Genomic DNA, 16,925 nt, shown 5'->3' with positions numbered 1-16,925 from the left:
ATGGAAGTCTTGAGAAAAATCGAATTGGTTCATTTATATATCAGCTTCCTCTGTTACCTAATTGGCCATCCGCAGCACACGCACACGCAGTTGATTGCTGCGTTTAGTGTGCGCGAGCCTCAATTTCAACCAAACAGGTCTCTCGCTTCCGTCTTGTATTCACGTCTGTCAGGTGTCGTGGCAAGGATTTAGTAAAAACGCTCTTTAACCATTCAGCGATGTCCATTACATTAGACTAGATCTGGTTGGAAACAATGCCGTCTCCTGATGACCGTCAACACGCTTAGTACGATACAAATGCTGTTTTGCTCCCTGAAAACGAACGAGTAGGAACATGTTACTACGAGACAACCGCAGAAATGCGGACAGTCTTTAAAAACCAAAACACGGATTTGGATTGCCATGATAGGCAACGGTATGGACGTTCTGTGGAGGTGTTTTGCAGCTTTAAGCTTCGATTGTTTTAAAGGTTCGCCGTCAAAGAGGTGCGTATTTTTTACATCTTTTTACAGTCTGTAATACTTTGACCTGAATTCATCGTGTTTTATTCTTTGTAACCAAAATATATCAGTAGTGTCATGGGTTTAGTGATTTCTCCCTCATTTTAGTTGCTATGGTGATATCCGGTTGAAGATGCTAATAGCCTACATGCGTGGCTGAGATTGTTATTATGAGCGTATGCGTGGAGGCGTTCATGTAACAAATACAAACCTGGTAGCTGACCTACAAAAACACTGAAAGCGCTTCATATTTTAACTCACCCCATCCCTATTAATCAGAATCAGAATCAGGTTTTATTGGTCAAGTAAGATTGCACAAACAAGGAATTTGTCTTGGCACAGTGGCTCTCAGTGTGCTTACACATATTACACAAAATATACATTACAAAACATCTAACGTTTACAAAGTTACTCTGCCACAGCCACGAACCTTACGTAACCGAACAAAGTGCCAAAATCAAAAGCTGCTCCAGGTATTCTGTGCCCCTGTTTTAGGATCTCCCTGCTTACCATTGCGCCCCCCCCCCCCCCCCCCCCCCCCCCCATTTCCTGTCTCTAGGTCTTCAACAAAGCTTGGTTCCAGCCGGCCAGCCAGCATGGAGAGCAGCTCTCTGACAGGCAGCATCTCTCTGAGCTCGGACTTGCCACACTGCCAGTGCTGCATCTCCTCCGAGACCCGGCTGAAGCGTCTCTCCTGCGGGCACCTGTACTGCACACCGTGCTCGGACCACATCGTCAACCTGGCCTTCGAGGACATCGAGGGCCTCTCCGAGTACCCGTGCCCCATATGCAAGTCCTACCGGCACCTGGGCGGCCTGGTACCCACCCAGAGCTGCAGTAGCGCCACCCACTGCTGTCCTTTTGATCCACAGAAGCACCAGGTGGCAGATGACAAGATGATCCAGTGGGATTAGGACTGGTTGGGCTAGACGGCTCATTGTTTTTATATCGTAGAGGACACTGTGTGTGTGATCCGGTGTACAAAAAAAGGAGGCGAGCGCTTAAGATAATTGCATATCAGTGTTGTGATGTGAAAGTTCACATGACTCCTTGTGTGTGTCAGTCTGTCCACAACCAGCCCCTGATGTGCCAAAGTTGATGGAAAGAAATCAGCATTGCCTCTAGATGTGCTTGCACAGTATGTCTAAATGGTTCAGTATTATTATTTTAATTTGTATTATTATTATTATATGTTTTTATCGATGTTGGTATGCAGGGCAGGTGTGTGAAGGTGGATATTTGCACCATATGAGTATTTCAATGGCAGCTGTATGGTCCGTATAGATTTATCATACTTTAAATGTTATTAAATAATTTTACTCAGCAGTGTCGTGATGCCTGTCATGTGATAATTCAATGGCATTTTAGACTATTTTCTTAAAAAAATAAAAACTTTGTACATATTTTACTCTGTTTGTAAAAGTAAGCTATTGTTTTTGTGATCGATTTTCAAATGGCAATCATGTGAAATGAAACAGACATATCAACAGGCATATACAATTATCTAAGGTTTAGATTTATTACTCTACTTCAAAACATGCTATTGGATGTCCATACAAAAAAAAATATAGAATGCTAGAAAAACAGATACATCAATCGTCCCAACACATTACAAAAAATGACCAATAATATGAAATTCCAGACCATCAGTTAGTATTCTCTGAACCACAACGGCTGCTAGTTGAGCCACTCATCATGCACACAGGCTTTGAAGGCCTAAAGTTAGCTCCGCTGGAGGCAAGAGCAAAAGCACTAGAAATAAATTCAAAGAGTACATTTTAACATCAAGGCAACATGTCATGCCAGGTCAAATAATGATAATACAAATTCAACAATGAAAGTATAAAACACATATTTTACATATAAAGTACCTCATTCATTGCTGGCTAGGCTAAATATACGCATAGTGATAACCCAGATTTCTCCTGAAATGTTAATTTCAGGATGCCATCCCAGGAGGTCTTTGTTTTGTTTTTCGTATGATGGTTTGTGTTTTGAGAGAAATAGCTCTGGTTTTGAAGATGACCAAGCCAATAAGCCCTCAAGTCATGAGAGGGTTTAAGGCATTTTTTTCAAAGTTTATGTTTCTCAAATGTTTTTCTGCCACAGATTGTGAAATGGATGCAGTTATTGCCAAGTGAATTTACACAAAACTGACAACATGGAGCTCCCCAAAAATGTTGACACTGTAGTAGGCCTCTGTGACCTCTAGTGACCTCTAGTGTGTAGCACATTTGACTCCCACGAGGCACTGCTTCTGATCTCACTCACCCTGACCTCAGTAAGTCAGTCATCATCAGCCAACTCTGCTGAAAGGCCCTTGAAAAAAATGCTGGAGGACTTTGTGTAGCATGCCCTGGCAGTGGCAAACTTTGAAAGACAGCCAGAAAGAAAACCCGAGAAGAAATACTTCAGGACATTTTTCCCCTGTCCTTCCTGGGCGGATGTTCCAGATTTAGAGAGAGAGAGATAGAGAGTCAGAGAGAGAGACAGAGTCAGAGAGAGACCAACACCTCTCGGAATAACACCCTTGCTAAGTCATGAGGGAGTTGCGCTGCTGCTGTGGCCTAGAAACCCAGCACAGACGTACCATTCTATCCGAAGCCATTAACTCTAGCCAAGCAGCGTCTACTGAAGGGAACCAAACCAGTGCTTTATCCCCCCCCCCCGATCTCCACTTCATATGCACAACAGGTCTGAAGTCTGCGTCACATCAGGGTGATTTATCAGAACAGATGCGTTTCCGAGGAGATAAGGGTTCACTGAACAGCCACCGTCGGGTTATTTCCAGTTTAATTCCAAGGAAGCCCCAGGAATTCACGGACTTCCTCATTCAGGGCGTTCTCTCCAACCTCCCGCAAAGGACTAGATTCGGAATTAAAGAGAAAAATCTAAAGTATCTAACAATTCATTCGAAAATATGAAGATATATGAACCAGCAAATTGTGCTAATACACTGTATGCTTCGATAAAAATAACGATACTTATGAGTAAATTACTCATATGATTGATAATCAACACTTTTCTAGTATTTATATGAAAAAGGTACAAATAATAAAGCATGATATGTTTATAGCAAACCCCACAAAAAGACCCTCATGGCCCACAGAACTTAAATAATTCACAGGCAGCGAGGGGAAAAGGTGTACAAGCGGAGGGAATTTAGGGCAGCCAGACGCAGACTCACTATGACCATGCGACTATCCATTCTGCTGTGTCACTCTCACTGGACATGCTCTATATTCAGCCGTTTTTCTAAATATACAACTCAACTCATTTTGGGCCATTTCGAAAGCACAACTAAAACATGCATATTTCAACAACATGACTACATCCGTACCAAAATATTGCTGTGGACTGAATCATTTTTTTGGGAGAAACCCCCCCCCCCCAAAAAAACATTTATCAACACAAAGTGTCTTTACATCATGTATGTTGTTGAACGTGACTGAAGACATCTTCGCCCTCTAGTGTTCACTTTGAGAAGCACTTGTAAATCCACTCATGGTTTCAAGTGTTTAGCAGCCACTTTCTAGCATGCGGTCTGGAAATGATGGTGGTGGTATATGAATCATCAGTAAGAAACATACTGGGCTTCAATGCAGTAACACACACACACTTGCATCTAATCACACTGAAATCATGTGCATTAGAGCAATCTTACACAGAGAGCCGATCTAGATCATATTAATCCACTAGCAAAACTAGATTTGGCATAGATTCTGAGGCAGGGACAGCAAGGGCTCGGCTGTGTCTTCCAGCAGAAACAGTCTTATTCAATCGTTCGTAACACAAAATGTATAAAAGCAACGGTTTGAAAATATGTAAATAAATTAGTGCTGTGTATACTGTTGCCGTGCAACGCTGTATGAGACAGTAACGTGTCCAGTTACACCTGAACAGTCGAAGCTCTGTTGTGCTTTTTTCTCGTGACCTTCTGCATAGCTGGCAGTGGTGGTGGAGGTGTCAGACTTCCACACAGGGGGTGATGTGAGATCTGCCTCGCTCAGCTGCCTTAAAAAACCCAGGAGGAGGCCATGGGAGCAGCCATTTTGTTTTTCAGGGGCAGACGCGGCAGTACGGGAGAGACTTAGAGACGGATTCTTTAGAGAGCACGGCGCTCACTGCGGAGGGCTGCCGTGGACCCCGGACGAGCCGCCGCTGTTGCTGCTGCTCCTGCTCCTGGGCGGCTTGGCATGTGGATGGGGAATGTAGCGCTGCGCCGGACGGTTGTCGGGCTGGTGACTGAAGAGGAAGGTGTGTTTGGACCCCCCATCCCTTCCAGCGGGTCGAGGCTGGGGGCAGGAGAAGGACGCGGGGGGGGTTCTTGAGGTGGCTTTGAGGGGGGCAGCGGGGTGGTGGTGGGCATTACTTCTGGGAGCGGCGGCAGGCTGGTAGGAGGCGGACCTGGAGGAGGGGAAGAGGAAGGTGCCGTTGTTGGCGTTCTGGTTGAGGTTGGAGTCGGAGCGGCGAGGTTCCTGCCTCACGTGTGGAGCGCTGGACGTTCGAAAGGAGGAAGACGGGGAGGAGGAAGAGGACGAGCAGGAGGAGGAGGAGGAGGTGGTGGTGGAGGAGGCCTGGGCTAGTTTGTCCCGCATCTGCTGTACCTCCCAGGCCAGCTGCTCCACTGGGTGCAGCATGGAGGATGGCATGGGGTGGGTGAAGGCCTGTGAACAACACAGAGAGGATGGCATGGGGTGGGTGAAGGCCTGTGAACAACACACCGGTCATGGGGTAACTCATAACAATGCAGATCACTGAATATATGATATTACAAATCCTTTATGACATTTTCAAAGATGGTGCCATTATGTAAATGCTAGAAAACATCCCCCATAAACAGACAAAACATTTGGCTGACAATGGGTGGATATCAAAGCATCAAATCATAATTTTGTTCGCCAAAAGCAGAACATGTTTTAAAATCCCCATATAACTTAGCACAGTTAAATCACTGCTATTAAAACAGCCATTGGACAGTGATAAACACACTCTTGGTGGCCGTGCACAGACAGACTTGAAGAAGTTACCACATCTCAACCTTTCAGTCTTGAGTGACCTCGTTTACCTGTGCGTGGAGCGCCCCCCGGAGGTAGCAGTCCCTCCACACCTTGACGCAGGGCCCCAGCAGGAGGGGCAACAGGGGCTCATGGGGCTCAGGGCGGACCTCAGAGAGGGAGCAGGACCGCAGCAGGCGCTCCAGAGCGGGCAGCATCTCGGCCGACGGGGCCCTCCGGTGGCTCTTCCGGTAGGAGCCCGAGCCGGCGCCGCTCCGCCACGGCAGCAGGTTGGAGGGCGAGGAGAAGGAGCCCCTGGAGAGGAAGAACACCGAGCCGGCCATGCCGTCTACATGCTGTAGAGAGAGAGGAGAGAGGAGAGGGAGAGGGAGAGGAGAGAGAGAACAAGAGAGAGAGAGAGAGGGAGAGAGAGAGGGAGAGGATGAGAGCGAGAGAGAGAGGGAGAGAGGGAGAGGGAGAGAGGGAGAGAGGGAGAGAGAGAGGGAGAGTGAGAGAGAGAGAGAGGGAGAGGAGGATGAGAGAGAGAACAAGAGAGAGAGAGAGGAAGAGAGAGAGAGAGAGGGAGAGAGGGTAGGAGAGAGAGCGGGAGAGTGAGGATAGGGAGAGGATGAGAGGGAGAGAGAGAGGAAGAGGAAGATATGAGAGAGAGAGAGAGAGGGAGCGAGAGAGGGAGAGAGAGAGAGTAGGATATGAGAGAGAGTGAGAGAGAACAAGAGAGAGGGAGAGGGAGAGGGAGCAAGAGAGAGAGAGAGAGAGAGGGAGAGGGAGAGGGAGAGAGAGAGAGAGAGAGAGAAGCGAGAGAATGATTAAAGAGGAGAGGTGAAAAGATTACGTTTGAGGAGAAAGCATTAAAAGTGAGGGGAATAACAGGAAAAAAGAAAGACAGGCACCAAAAGACGGAGGTGTAAAAAGGAACAGAGATAAGAAGAGACAGAATAGGAGAGTAAAAAAGAGACAGCAGCAGAGGCATTCAGACAGAGAGAATGAGAGAGAGAGAGAGAGATAGAATGAGAGAGAGAGAGAGAGAGAGAGAGCGAGTGAGAAAGACATAGAGAGAGAAAGAAAAAAAGATGGAGAGAGAGAAGATGCTGAGCTTTCGGCTGACTGACAGAGTAATCTACAGGCAGCGGAAATCAGGTCTTTCTGCCATACAAGGAAATGGATCCCGAACAGCCAACCAGAGCGTGACCTTAAAGACACACATCAAGTTGTTCACCAGTTGCCACCACCATTACAGCCTGTGTGATCCAGTGCACAGCAGGACAAAAACACAATTCATCATCAGGAGCGATTCAGATCAGAGAGTATCCTACTCTCTCTCCTCTCTCCTCTGTCTCTTCTCCTCTCCTCTCCTCCTCTCTCTCCTTCTCTCCTCTCCTCTTCTCCTCCTCTCCTCTCTCTCCCTCTCTCTCTCGTTCTCATCTCTCCTCTCCTCCTATCCTCTCTCCTCCTCTCTCTCCTCCGTTCCTCTCTCCTCTCCTCTCCTCTCCTCCTCTCTCCTCTTTCTCTTCTCCTCTCCTCCTCTCTCTCCTTCTCTCCTCTCCTCTTCTCCTCCTCTCCTCTCCTCTCTCTCCCTCTCTCTCTCTCTCGTTCTCATCTCTCCTCTCCTCCTATCCTCTCTCCTCCTCTCTCTCCTCCGTTCCTCTCTCCTCTCCTCTCCTCTCCTCTCCTCCTCGCTCCTCTTTCTCTTCTCCTCCTCCTCTCCCCTCCTCTCTCTCCTCTCTCCTACCATTACAGCCTGTGTGATCCAGGGCACAGCAGGACAAAAACACAATTCATCATCAGGAGCGATTCAGATCAGAGTTGGCACAGAGAGAACTGGAGCAGTTCGGGAACATTGAAATGATTGGATCTGTCGAGTAGAACAGCACCTTTATAATCTCACATCTTTCAAAACCACATATGAAGGAAAGCAGATGATAACTGTGATTGATTCTATAATGGATTAGGTATCTTCACTCGATTAAACAAGTCCATCAAATGCCACTTATGTGTGATTTCATGTCAAACTATTCATAAATTCAATCTGTAATTTGTACAAACAAACAATAAGACAGACTCCCCATGGGAATAAAAAGGGTTTGCATTCTCTGGGCCATTGTTGTCCTTCTGTTTACATAAAATCGTTCTCTACCATTTTCCAAAATGACACTATTATGACTTCACTGCTGTGCCAGAAACCACTATTCTCCACCCCTTAAACACAAAAACCCTCCAGACTATGGTTTATTGATCCATTCTCCAGGGTGATCGGAACACAAATACCCTACAGACGATGGTTTATTGATCCATTCTCCAGGGTGATCGGAATACAAATACCCTTCAGACTATGGTTTATTGATTAATTCTCCAGGGTGATCGGAACACAAATACCCTACAGACGACGGTTTATTGATCCAGGGTGATTGAAACTCAAATACCCTTCAGACGACGGTTTATTGATCCTTTCTCCAGGGTGATCGGAACACAAATACCCTACAGACTATGGTTTATTGATCCATTCTCCAGGGTGATCGGAACACAAATACCCTACAGACGACGGTTTATTGATCCAGGGTGATTGGACCTCAAATACCCTTCAGACTATGTTTATTGATCCATTCTCCAGGGTGATTGGAACACAAATACCCCTACAGACGACGATTAATTGATCCAGGGTGATTGGAACTCAAATACCCTTCAGACGACGGTGTATTGATCCATTCTACAGGGTGATGGGAGCACAAATACCCCTACAGACTATGGTTTATTGATCCATTCTCCAGGGTGATGGGAGCATAAATACCACTCAGACTATGGTTTATTGATCCATTCTCCAGGGTGATCAGAGCACTCACCCTGTGGGGGTCCAGGTTGGTGTTGAGGTTTCCGTTGAGCAGGGGCGGGGGGCAGGACGGCTGGGTGACGGGCTGGGTGAAGCGGGCTCGTCTCTGGCTGCTGTACTGCAGGGCCCAGTCCCAGACGGGGGGCAGGGGAGGATCACAGGGGTCCTGCGGGGAGCCCCGAGGCAGCTCCCGCAGGCCGTTCACTGGCGTGTAGCTCTGGGAGAGGTGCTGAGACACGCCACAGACTCATTAGTAATCCCGCTACAGGGCAGGGGAATCTACAGGGAGTCCAGGCTAGTCAGTGATCTTTTTATACATCAAAGGAGCATTGATTATTTATTCATAATTATGACGCTCTGGGATTTAAACATTTAAAACTGCTATGCCACAAGAGCTGATACAATCCCATGCAATTATATTCTTATTGAACAGTGTGTGTGTCTTCATGTGAGAATGTGAGAAGCCCCCCCCCCCATCTCTCTGTTGATTGGCTGCTGGAGTACCTGTGTGCGGCGGCTCCTCTCGCGCTGGCAGTTGGCCAGGAAGCTGCTGAAGAGGGGCATGTGCAGCGAGTCGTGCAGGGCCAGCAGGTAGTCTCCGCTCAGCTGGAAGCGCGAGGGGAACTGGGTCCACAGCTGCCACACGCAGTCAAGGAAGAGCAGGAACACTGGAGCCTGGGAGAGGAGGAGAGAGAGGAGGAGAGGAGAGAGAGGAGGAGAGGAGGAGAGGAGAGGAGAGAGGAGAAGAGATAGGAGAGGAGAGAGGAGAGGAGGGAGGAGAGGAGGGAGGAAAAGACAGAGGAGAGGAGAGAGGAGGAGGGAGGAGAGGAGAGAGGAGAGGAGGGAGGAGAGGAGGGAGGGAGGAGAGAGGAGTAGGAGAGAGAGGAAGAGAGGAGAGGAGGATGAGAGGAGAGAGAGGAGGGAGGTGAGAGGAGGAGATGAGAGGAGGAGGAGAGAAGAGAGAGAGGAGGGAGGAGAGAGGAAGCCGGTTAGAGGGAGCGCACAACATTTGCATGCTCACGGAAGATGCACGTGCCACCAAGTGTAAACACACACACACACACACACACACACACACACACACACACAGACACACACACACACACACACACACACACACTCTCTCCCTGCTCCTCACCTCCTCCTTGTCACTGTCTCGATGATAGTTGATACGGCTGAGGACACTCACACACACACACACCACACACAAACACACACACACACACACACACACACACACACACACACACACACACACACACACACACACTCTCATACACACACACACACCACACACACACCACAGACACACACACACACACACACACAGACACAGACACACACACACACACTCTCCCTTCTCCTCACCTCCTCCTTGTCACTGTCTCGATGATAGTTGATGCGGCTGAGGACACTCACACACACACACACCACACACAAACACACACACACACACACACACTCTCATACACACACACACAGACACACACACACACACACACACACACACACACACACACAGACACACACACACACACACACACACACACACACACACACACAGACACACACACACACACACACACACACACACACAGACACAGACACACACACACACTCTCCCTTCTCCTCACCTCCTCCTTATCACTGTCTCGATGATAGTTGATGCGGCTGAGGAAGCGATGGCCAGCCATGATCCACTCCTTCTGTACCAGGCCCTGGAAGCCGGCGACCGTTCGGCAGTGCGGGTCGCACATCACCTGCACCAGGCTGGACACCACGCAGTTCATGTCCCGGTCCTCTGGCTCTGTGGGTGGGGAGAATAAAGAGGCGTCATGCCCATCTGTGTGTGTGTGTGTGTGTGTGTGTGTGTGTGTGTGTGTGTGTGTGTGTGTGTGTGTGTGTGTGTGTGTGTGGGTGTGTGGGTGTGTGGGTGGGGATAATAAAGAGGCGTCATGCCCATCTGTGTGTGTGTGTGTGTGTGTGTGTGTGTGTGTGTGTGTGTGTGTGGGTGTGTGGGTGGGGATAATAAAGAGGCGTCATGCCCATCTGTGTGTGTGTGTGTGTGTGTGTGTGTGTGTGTGTGTGTGTGTGTGTGTGTGTGTGTGTGTGTGTGTGTGTGTGTGTGTGTGTGTGTGTGTGTGTGTGTGTGTGTGTGTGTGTGTGGGTGGGGATAATAAAGAGGCGTCATGCCCACAGATGATGGACGTTCCCATGCCCATCTGCCCTTTACATGCACGCTCATGAGGACACATGATGGCACACTTGTGTACTTATGAGGACACAGGCTGGCACACTTGTGTACTTATGAGGACACAGGCTGGCACACTTGTGTACTTATGAGGACACAGGCTGGCACACTTGTGTACTTATGAGGACACAAGCTGGCACACTTGTGTACTTATGAGGACACAGGCTGGCACACTTGTGTACTTATGAGGACACAGGCTGGCACACTTGTGTACTTATGAGGACACAGGCTGGCACACTTCTGAGAATGTAATGCAGAAGGGAAAACACATAGGCCTCTTCACATGAACCAAATGAAAATGCCTTCAGCCTTCAGAAGATGTTGCTCATTTCCTGTAAGATATCACAGCACCATCTCATGTCTCTCAGTCACTCCACCCACACACACACACACACACACACACACACACACACACACACACACACACACACTCACACATTACAGCACCATCTCATGTCTCTCAGTCACTCCACCCACACACACACACACACACACACACACACACACACACACACACACACACACACACACTCACACATTACAGCACCATCTCCTGTCTCCAGTCACTCCACCCACACAGTTTTTAGGAACAGACGTGGGCCGAATTCGACGAAAAACTGATGAAGGAAGGTTCCTGCTTGAAACCCCCTAGTGAATTGCTCATTTAGGCAGCTCTGTTGTTGTTGTTGTTGTTGTTGTTGTTGTTGTTGTTGTATCCTGCTGCTCAGATTTTATGGTTGGGCGGACATGTTGTTTTGTTTGGCACTAGTGGGCTACAGACAGCGGCATGGGTTTGTGGATGTCTCCGGCCAGTTGCATGTTGTTGTATCTATAGTTGGGCAGTTGTATTGGTTAGGTTGCTGGCTAGAAGTACTTGCGTGTGTCAATAAGAGGATTGGCTGTTGTGTCAAGTCCCCAACCAATAGCACAATAAATGCCTTGAGTATAACTTGTCTTTTCTTGTTTATAACTGAAATAAAAAGCTGGTTGACACTCACGCTGACATTGACACAGCTATCTGATTAGCAAAGGCAAAGTAAAGAAAAAGCAAAGGTTTCCATGTATTTAATATTTATTTATATATCTTATTTATGGTTATCAGTAAGTTCAAAGTGAAGTCGCGTTGCAAGTTTCTTATCTCTGTTTACAGGAACTCCAGAGCTACTGATCACACCCACACCGTGGTCACATCTGAAATATCACAGTCTAAATATGACATGTCTTTGCACAGATTACAGAGCAGATAATAAACCATAAAAGTACATTTGCGCTGCATGGGTCGTTATCGTTCTGTTTGTAAATGTTCACTTTATTTTTAAGCCTTTTTTTTTCAGACGCAGGGCACCTATATATATTGCACCAGCAGTAGGAAGAAAGGAAGTACTGATCCTGCAGTGTGCCTGCAGCTGCAGAAGGCCCACAAAAACTGAGAACAACGTGTGAAAGAATAAAAAGGGGTCCGAAGCAATATACTTTCATGGGGTCCTTAATTCTTATGTGTACCCCCTGCCCCTTGGTTTGTCCTACCTAAAGTATGAAACCATAATTAGAGATGGAAATAAAGTTAGAGGAATTAATTAGATCAAATAAAATATCTAGAAGAATAAAATCACCAATCAAAACGAAATTACTTTAAAAATTTGGTAGACAGGCAGACATCCTGTGTTGTCTAACTACGCCCCCTTGTGGTCATATCAGCTCAGTCCTTTACATCTGCAGAGCAGGTTTTGCAGAGCTAGGTGTTGCCTTCAGACATCTGAGAATCTCATTGACTCATTCCAGCTGTTATTCACTCTTAGTCGAAAAAAGTGAAAGCATTTGTGTTTTTCCAAGGGCCTGAGCAAAAATGGAGGAGGAACGCCAGGAAAATGTCACACCTTGAATAATGTGTGTCGTTGAAATAAACATCCATAGCTTAAATAAGAGAAGGTTCTGCGAAAGGTGTGACGATATGATGGTGTCAAGCTAAATGTGACGGTTTGCCAGTTTAAAGACAGACAGTGGATGAAATAACAAACCCACAGCATGGCTGACACCCACAGGAAAGCTCCAGGACAACACCTCTCACACGGCAGCGTGTCAAAGGAGCGAAAGAGAATATAGCAGAGAGATCAAGAGATAAGGCCGACTCACCTTGGAGGACCACGGTAAGATGGCCGCCCCTGAGCAAACAGGCCACCTCTGCTGCCTTCCTTAAGCAGCTCCTTCAGAGACAGAAACACATGAAAACAGAAATGGAATTACTGCAATAAGAGGTAGATTCAATTCTGCATTTGAATTTATAGATTACTTTATTGTTTCTATTTGTCCCTTACTATAGATACTGTATATCCTATACTGAGTCCAGTCAATTAAACAGTCTGCACTTTGGTAAACATAATTCAATATTTATGAGTCAATGTATTAAATACTGTAAATTAGCACTGGATAGGCCTATGCTATATTTTAATTAGGTATAAGGAAGTTGAAATTGCACAAAGCAATGCGTGACCAGGAAACTGCATCGGCCCTGAAGGGCACCAGCCAATGGGGAACCAGTACCTGATGTAGTCCAGCCAATGGGTGCCCTCCAACGTGGAGAGCCATTTGTCATCGGGCACAGACACAGATGCTGAGATGTCTGGGAGAGAGACAGGAACAAACAGAGACACAAAGACAACGTACACAGGTGAAAATGCGGGCCCAGAATATATGAGCTAGCAGCTGGCGTCAAAAACGTTTTCCTTGATGGTTATTAATGTGAGCGGGGATGAGCTGGCAGCCCAGGGCCGTCAAAATTAGAAGCACACAGGACTGCCTCTTCTGTTTCCTCTCCATCACAGCTGCTCAGAGAACATCGTGGGAGAGCAGCAGATAAGCTGATAACGACCGACCGCGTGTTGAAAGTTATGTCACACCGCTTTTTCATCGCTTTTAGATTAGAGGGTGTGAAAGGGAAATTTACAAGCTGACAAAGAAGAAAGAAAAGAAAAAAAACTAAACAAAAAAATGAGCGAACGGAAATTTACAAGCTAAGGCCACTGGGCATACACCACAAATGCTAGTAAAGAGACAAAACAAACAAACAGAAATGTGTGTCTTATTGTGTGTGTGTGTGTGTGTGTGTGTGTGTGTGTGTGTGTGTGTGTGTGTATATGTGTGAATGTGTGTGTGTGTGCGTGTCTGTGTGTGTGTGTGTGTGTGTGTGTGGTGTGTGTGTTTGTGAATGTGTGTGTGTGTGTGTGTGTGTGTGTGTGTGTGTGTGTGTGTGTGTGTCTGTGTGTCTGTGTGTCTGTGTGTCTGTGTGTCTGTGTGTCTGTGTGTCATGTTTGAACAAAGAGATGCACAATGAGGTGCACAGTACACCCCCACAGTGGGAGGAGGGTAAGGATCTGGGAAGTGCCGTGTCAGAGAGCGGAATGTAGCGGGTCGCCGCAAAGTCAACCGTCAGTGGAATGTCAGGCTGTGACACACCAGCAACAACAACAATAAGAACAGCAGAGCTCTGACTCCCCTTCACAACAACAAAGAGAACAGCAGAGCTGTGAGTCGCCTTCACAAAAACAATAAGAACACTAGAGCTGTGAGTTGCCTAAGCAACATCGGTCCTCCATGTTCTTCCTTACATTTGTGTGCCATGATTACTGGAGCGATCTCACTTTTTCTTTGCACCCTTTCTATACATACCCATTCAAAGTGCTTGTCTATTTTCTTACCCAACGAAATTGGATTTCTCTTCCTTCTGGAACCTTCTTTGCCCAGAAGTATTGAAAGTATGCGTATATCTAGTATGTGATCTCTATCCAGATCTGGGTCTATCAATTCTCCTACTCACTAATCCATTGCACAGCCTCATAAAACTTTGACAGAACTCCTTTGGGGGTGGTATATCTGAATTCTCCGAATCGGTTACAGCCAAATATGTACCCATGTATGCAACTAATAGGCTTATTATTAAGACAGAATTTCAATAACATCTGGTACGTACCTCCCAGACACAGCGCCCGTAACCTGGTGTGAGCCAGCTGGATGTCTCCGATGGAAGGCATCTCCTCCCCCAGGTCCACCACCACACACACCTGCTGTACTCCAAACAACACCAGCTCCAGGTTCCTTCAACACAGGCCCCCCCAAAAAGAGAAGAGGAACGCTGTTATACCTCCAACTGTGTGTAAATACACACTTCAGTCTCCTTCAGAAACCACAGATCGTTGGCCTTAATGCCTCTTTACAGAACAATGACACACTGGTCTAAGTATGAATTTAGTCTTAATTATGAACTAGGTTTAGTTGCTATATTGCATCTGCTTCTGTCAAGATCAATATTGTGGTGACAATATGAATCAATGACTGCATATAGAGATCTCTATATACAGTTGATGGTACGAATCTACACACACACCTGATGTCGTCCTTCTCGTGGTAGATGTTGTTCTGAAAGCTGGCCATGCGCAACAGATCACTGCCACGAGGATGACGCCAACACCACCTCTGCACAAAGAGAGAGAGAGAGAGTGAGGCCAGGTTGAAGACATTATGAATGATGGGAGTCTTTTTCCTGGCAGTCTCTTCTATAATTGAAAATACTGATGAAGGCTCTTCAAATCAAGTCTTTAAGATGCTTTAGATGAACCAGGCTCAGAAAACATGTCAAATAAATACAATTATAGAAACAGAATCAGAAAAGGAGCAACAAGCAGCAGCTAGTATGCAGTATATAGCATTTAGCATTCAGCTAGTATGCAGTATATAGCATTTAGCATTCAGCTAGTATGCGGTATATAGCATTTAGCATTCTGCTACTATGCAGTATATAGCATTTAACATTCAGCTAGTATGCAGTATATCGCATTTAGCATTCTGCTACTATGCAGTATATAGCTTTTAGCATTCCGGTACTATGCAGTATAAAGCATTGAGAATTCAGCTAAAATATTTCCGCCTGAGACCTCTCAGAGTCACTCACATACTTCGTTCCCTGATTTGTATGTGAATCATGTATGAGGTATTTATAACTTCTTTGGTAGAAAGAAGCAGAAATACGTTTATGCTATGTGGATTTGGGTGTAAGTGTTATGCCTTAGCACTCACTGGGATGCGTCCCTCATTGAAGTGGGCAAAGGTTTTCTTCAGCTCTGTGTCCAGAACCTTCTGAGGAACCACATTGAACCTAGACAGACTGGAGACAACCCAGAAAAGGAGAAATGTTCATTAGAACATAACAGATGCAGAACACCATGAACCACGCTGTGGCCTGAGGCAAAGATCTCCCCTAGAGCCTGGCTCCCATTCAGCAACACAAATGCTTTTACTGAAAGGAATCTTGTTGAAGAAGATAGTAGGCCTCGGGCTATCTTCAGGGGCGCCCTGAGGCGTGGAGAACAAAAGGAGAGAAAACTACTATCGTGCTCTCAGACTGAACCCCGTTCTCTGAGCACAACCTTCAGTGCATTGTGTAACGACATATTTAAAGTTACAGTCTTTGATCATTAATTATCTCTTTTTCTTTTATTTTTGTATTTATTATTTACATTTCTCTAGCAATGTGTCCAGTGTGTGCATTCAAAAGTACTTAGGTGTTCGTGTACAGTCGTGGTTCTATAAATGTGTTTTGGACCGAACTGCATTGCGTCAGGAGCAAGGAATGGAAAGTTGTAATTTGATTGGCTGTTGAGCTTTAATACCAACAACCTTTCGCCAGAAATCAAGGACGGCATCTTCAATGCTGACGGGTGAAAAACAAAACCGAAGGGAAACCAAAAGGAATGCCAAGAGGAGAGCGCCACCTTGTGGACATCTCGAAGCGGTCGTTGACGGAGCTGACCCTCCAGCCTGTGGCCCCAGCTCTCTCCAGCTCCTGCTCCCAGTCCATCGAGCTCTCGAACCAGTTCATGTTGGGGTCACGGCGCCGGTTACTCAGGAACTGCTTCATCTCTGAGAAACGAGGGGGACAGGAAGTAAACCAGGTAAACAAGTAAACAAGTAAACAAGGTAAACAAGTAAACAAGGTAAACAAGTCAACAAGGTCAACAAGCTGCAGGCATGACACCTCAACGCCACTCCCAGTTCTACCGCTGTGCGTTACAACGAACAGGAGTGTAAAGCTTGGTTTATGCTCAGAGGCGTAAACGTAAGCGCAAGCGCAAAAGGCCGCGCAAGCCGTCTTGCGTGCGTCGTCCGCTTTTTCTAGACTTGCGCCATTTTACGCAAGCCTATTGTTCTGGCAGTGAATTGCTTGGCAACACCCCCAACGCAACGTGTAAGCACCTAGCAATTCATTCTCAACGCCGAACCAAGCAAGGGGCCTTAAGCCACATCAGATGCTAGCGAAATCTGAAAATGCCCGGTGCGGG

At 46.7% G+C, this 16,925-nt stretch overlaps 1 protein-coding gene across 1 annotated transcript in view; it reads right to left on the bottom strand.

The window, feature by feature from the left end:
• Positions 1-4,020: 4,020 nt before the first annotated feature.
• Positions 4,021-16,925, bottom strand: part of mtmr11 (myotubularin related protein 11) — a 38,331-nt gene continuing 25,426 nt past the window's right edge. The window contains exons 7-17 of the mRNA XM_080857912.1: positions 16,359-16,506; positions 15,664-15,751; positions 14,975-15,063; positions 14,561-14,685; positions 13,135-13,213; positions 12,727-12,797; positions 9,977-10,149; positions 8,847-9,017; positions 8,356-8,571; positions 5,569-5,853; positions 4,021-5,167 (exon numbers count right to left, since the gene is read on the bottom strand). Coding sequence (XP_080714038.1) covers positions 4,622-5,167; positions 5,569-5,853; positions 8,356-8,571; positions 8,847-9,017; positions 9,977-10,149; positions 12,727-12,797; positions 13,135-13,213; positions 14,561-14,685; positions 14,975-15,063; positions 15,664-15,751; positions 16,359-16,506 — 1,991 coding nt within the window. The 3' untranslated portion in view covers positions 4,021-4,621. The remainder of the gene's footprint in view (positions 5,168-5,568; positions 5,854-8,355; positions 8,572-8,846; positions 9,018-9,976; positions 10,150-12,726; positions 12,798-13,134; positions 13,214-14,560; positions 14,686-14,974; positions 15,064-15,663; positions 15,752-16,358; positions 16,507-16,925) is intronic.

This window comes from Sprattus sprattus (genome assembly GCF_963457725.1).
Source record: "Sprattus sprattus genome assembly, chromosome: 19".
In the NCBI taxonomy this organism is placed as follows: domain Eukaryota; kingdom Metazoa; phylum Chordata; class Actinopteri; order Clupeiformes; family Clupeidae; genus Sprattus; species Sprattus sprattus.
The sequence above is the reverse complement of the archived record's forward strand: the minus strand, read 5'-3'. Positions and strand labels throughout refer to the sequence as shown.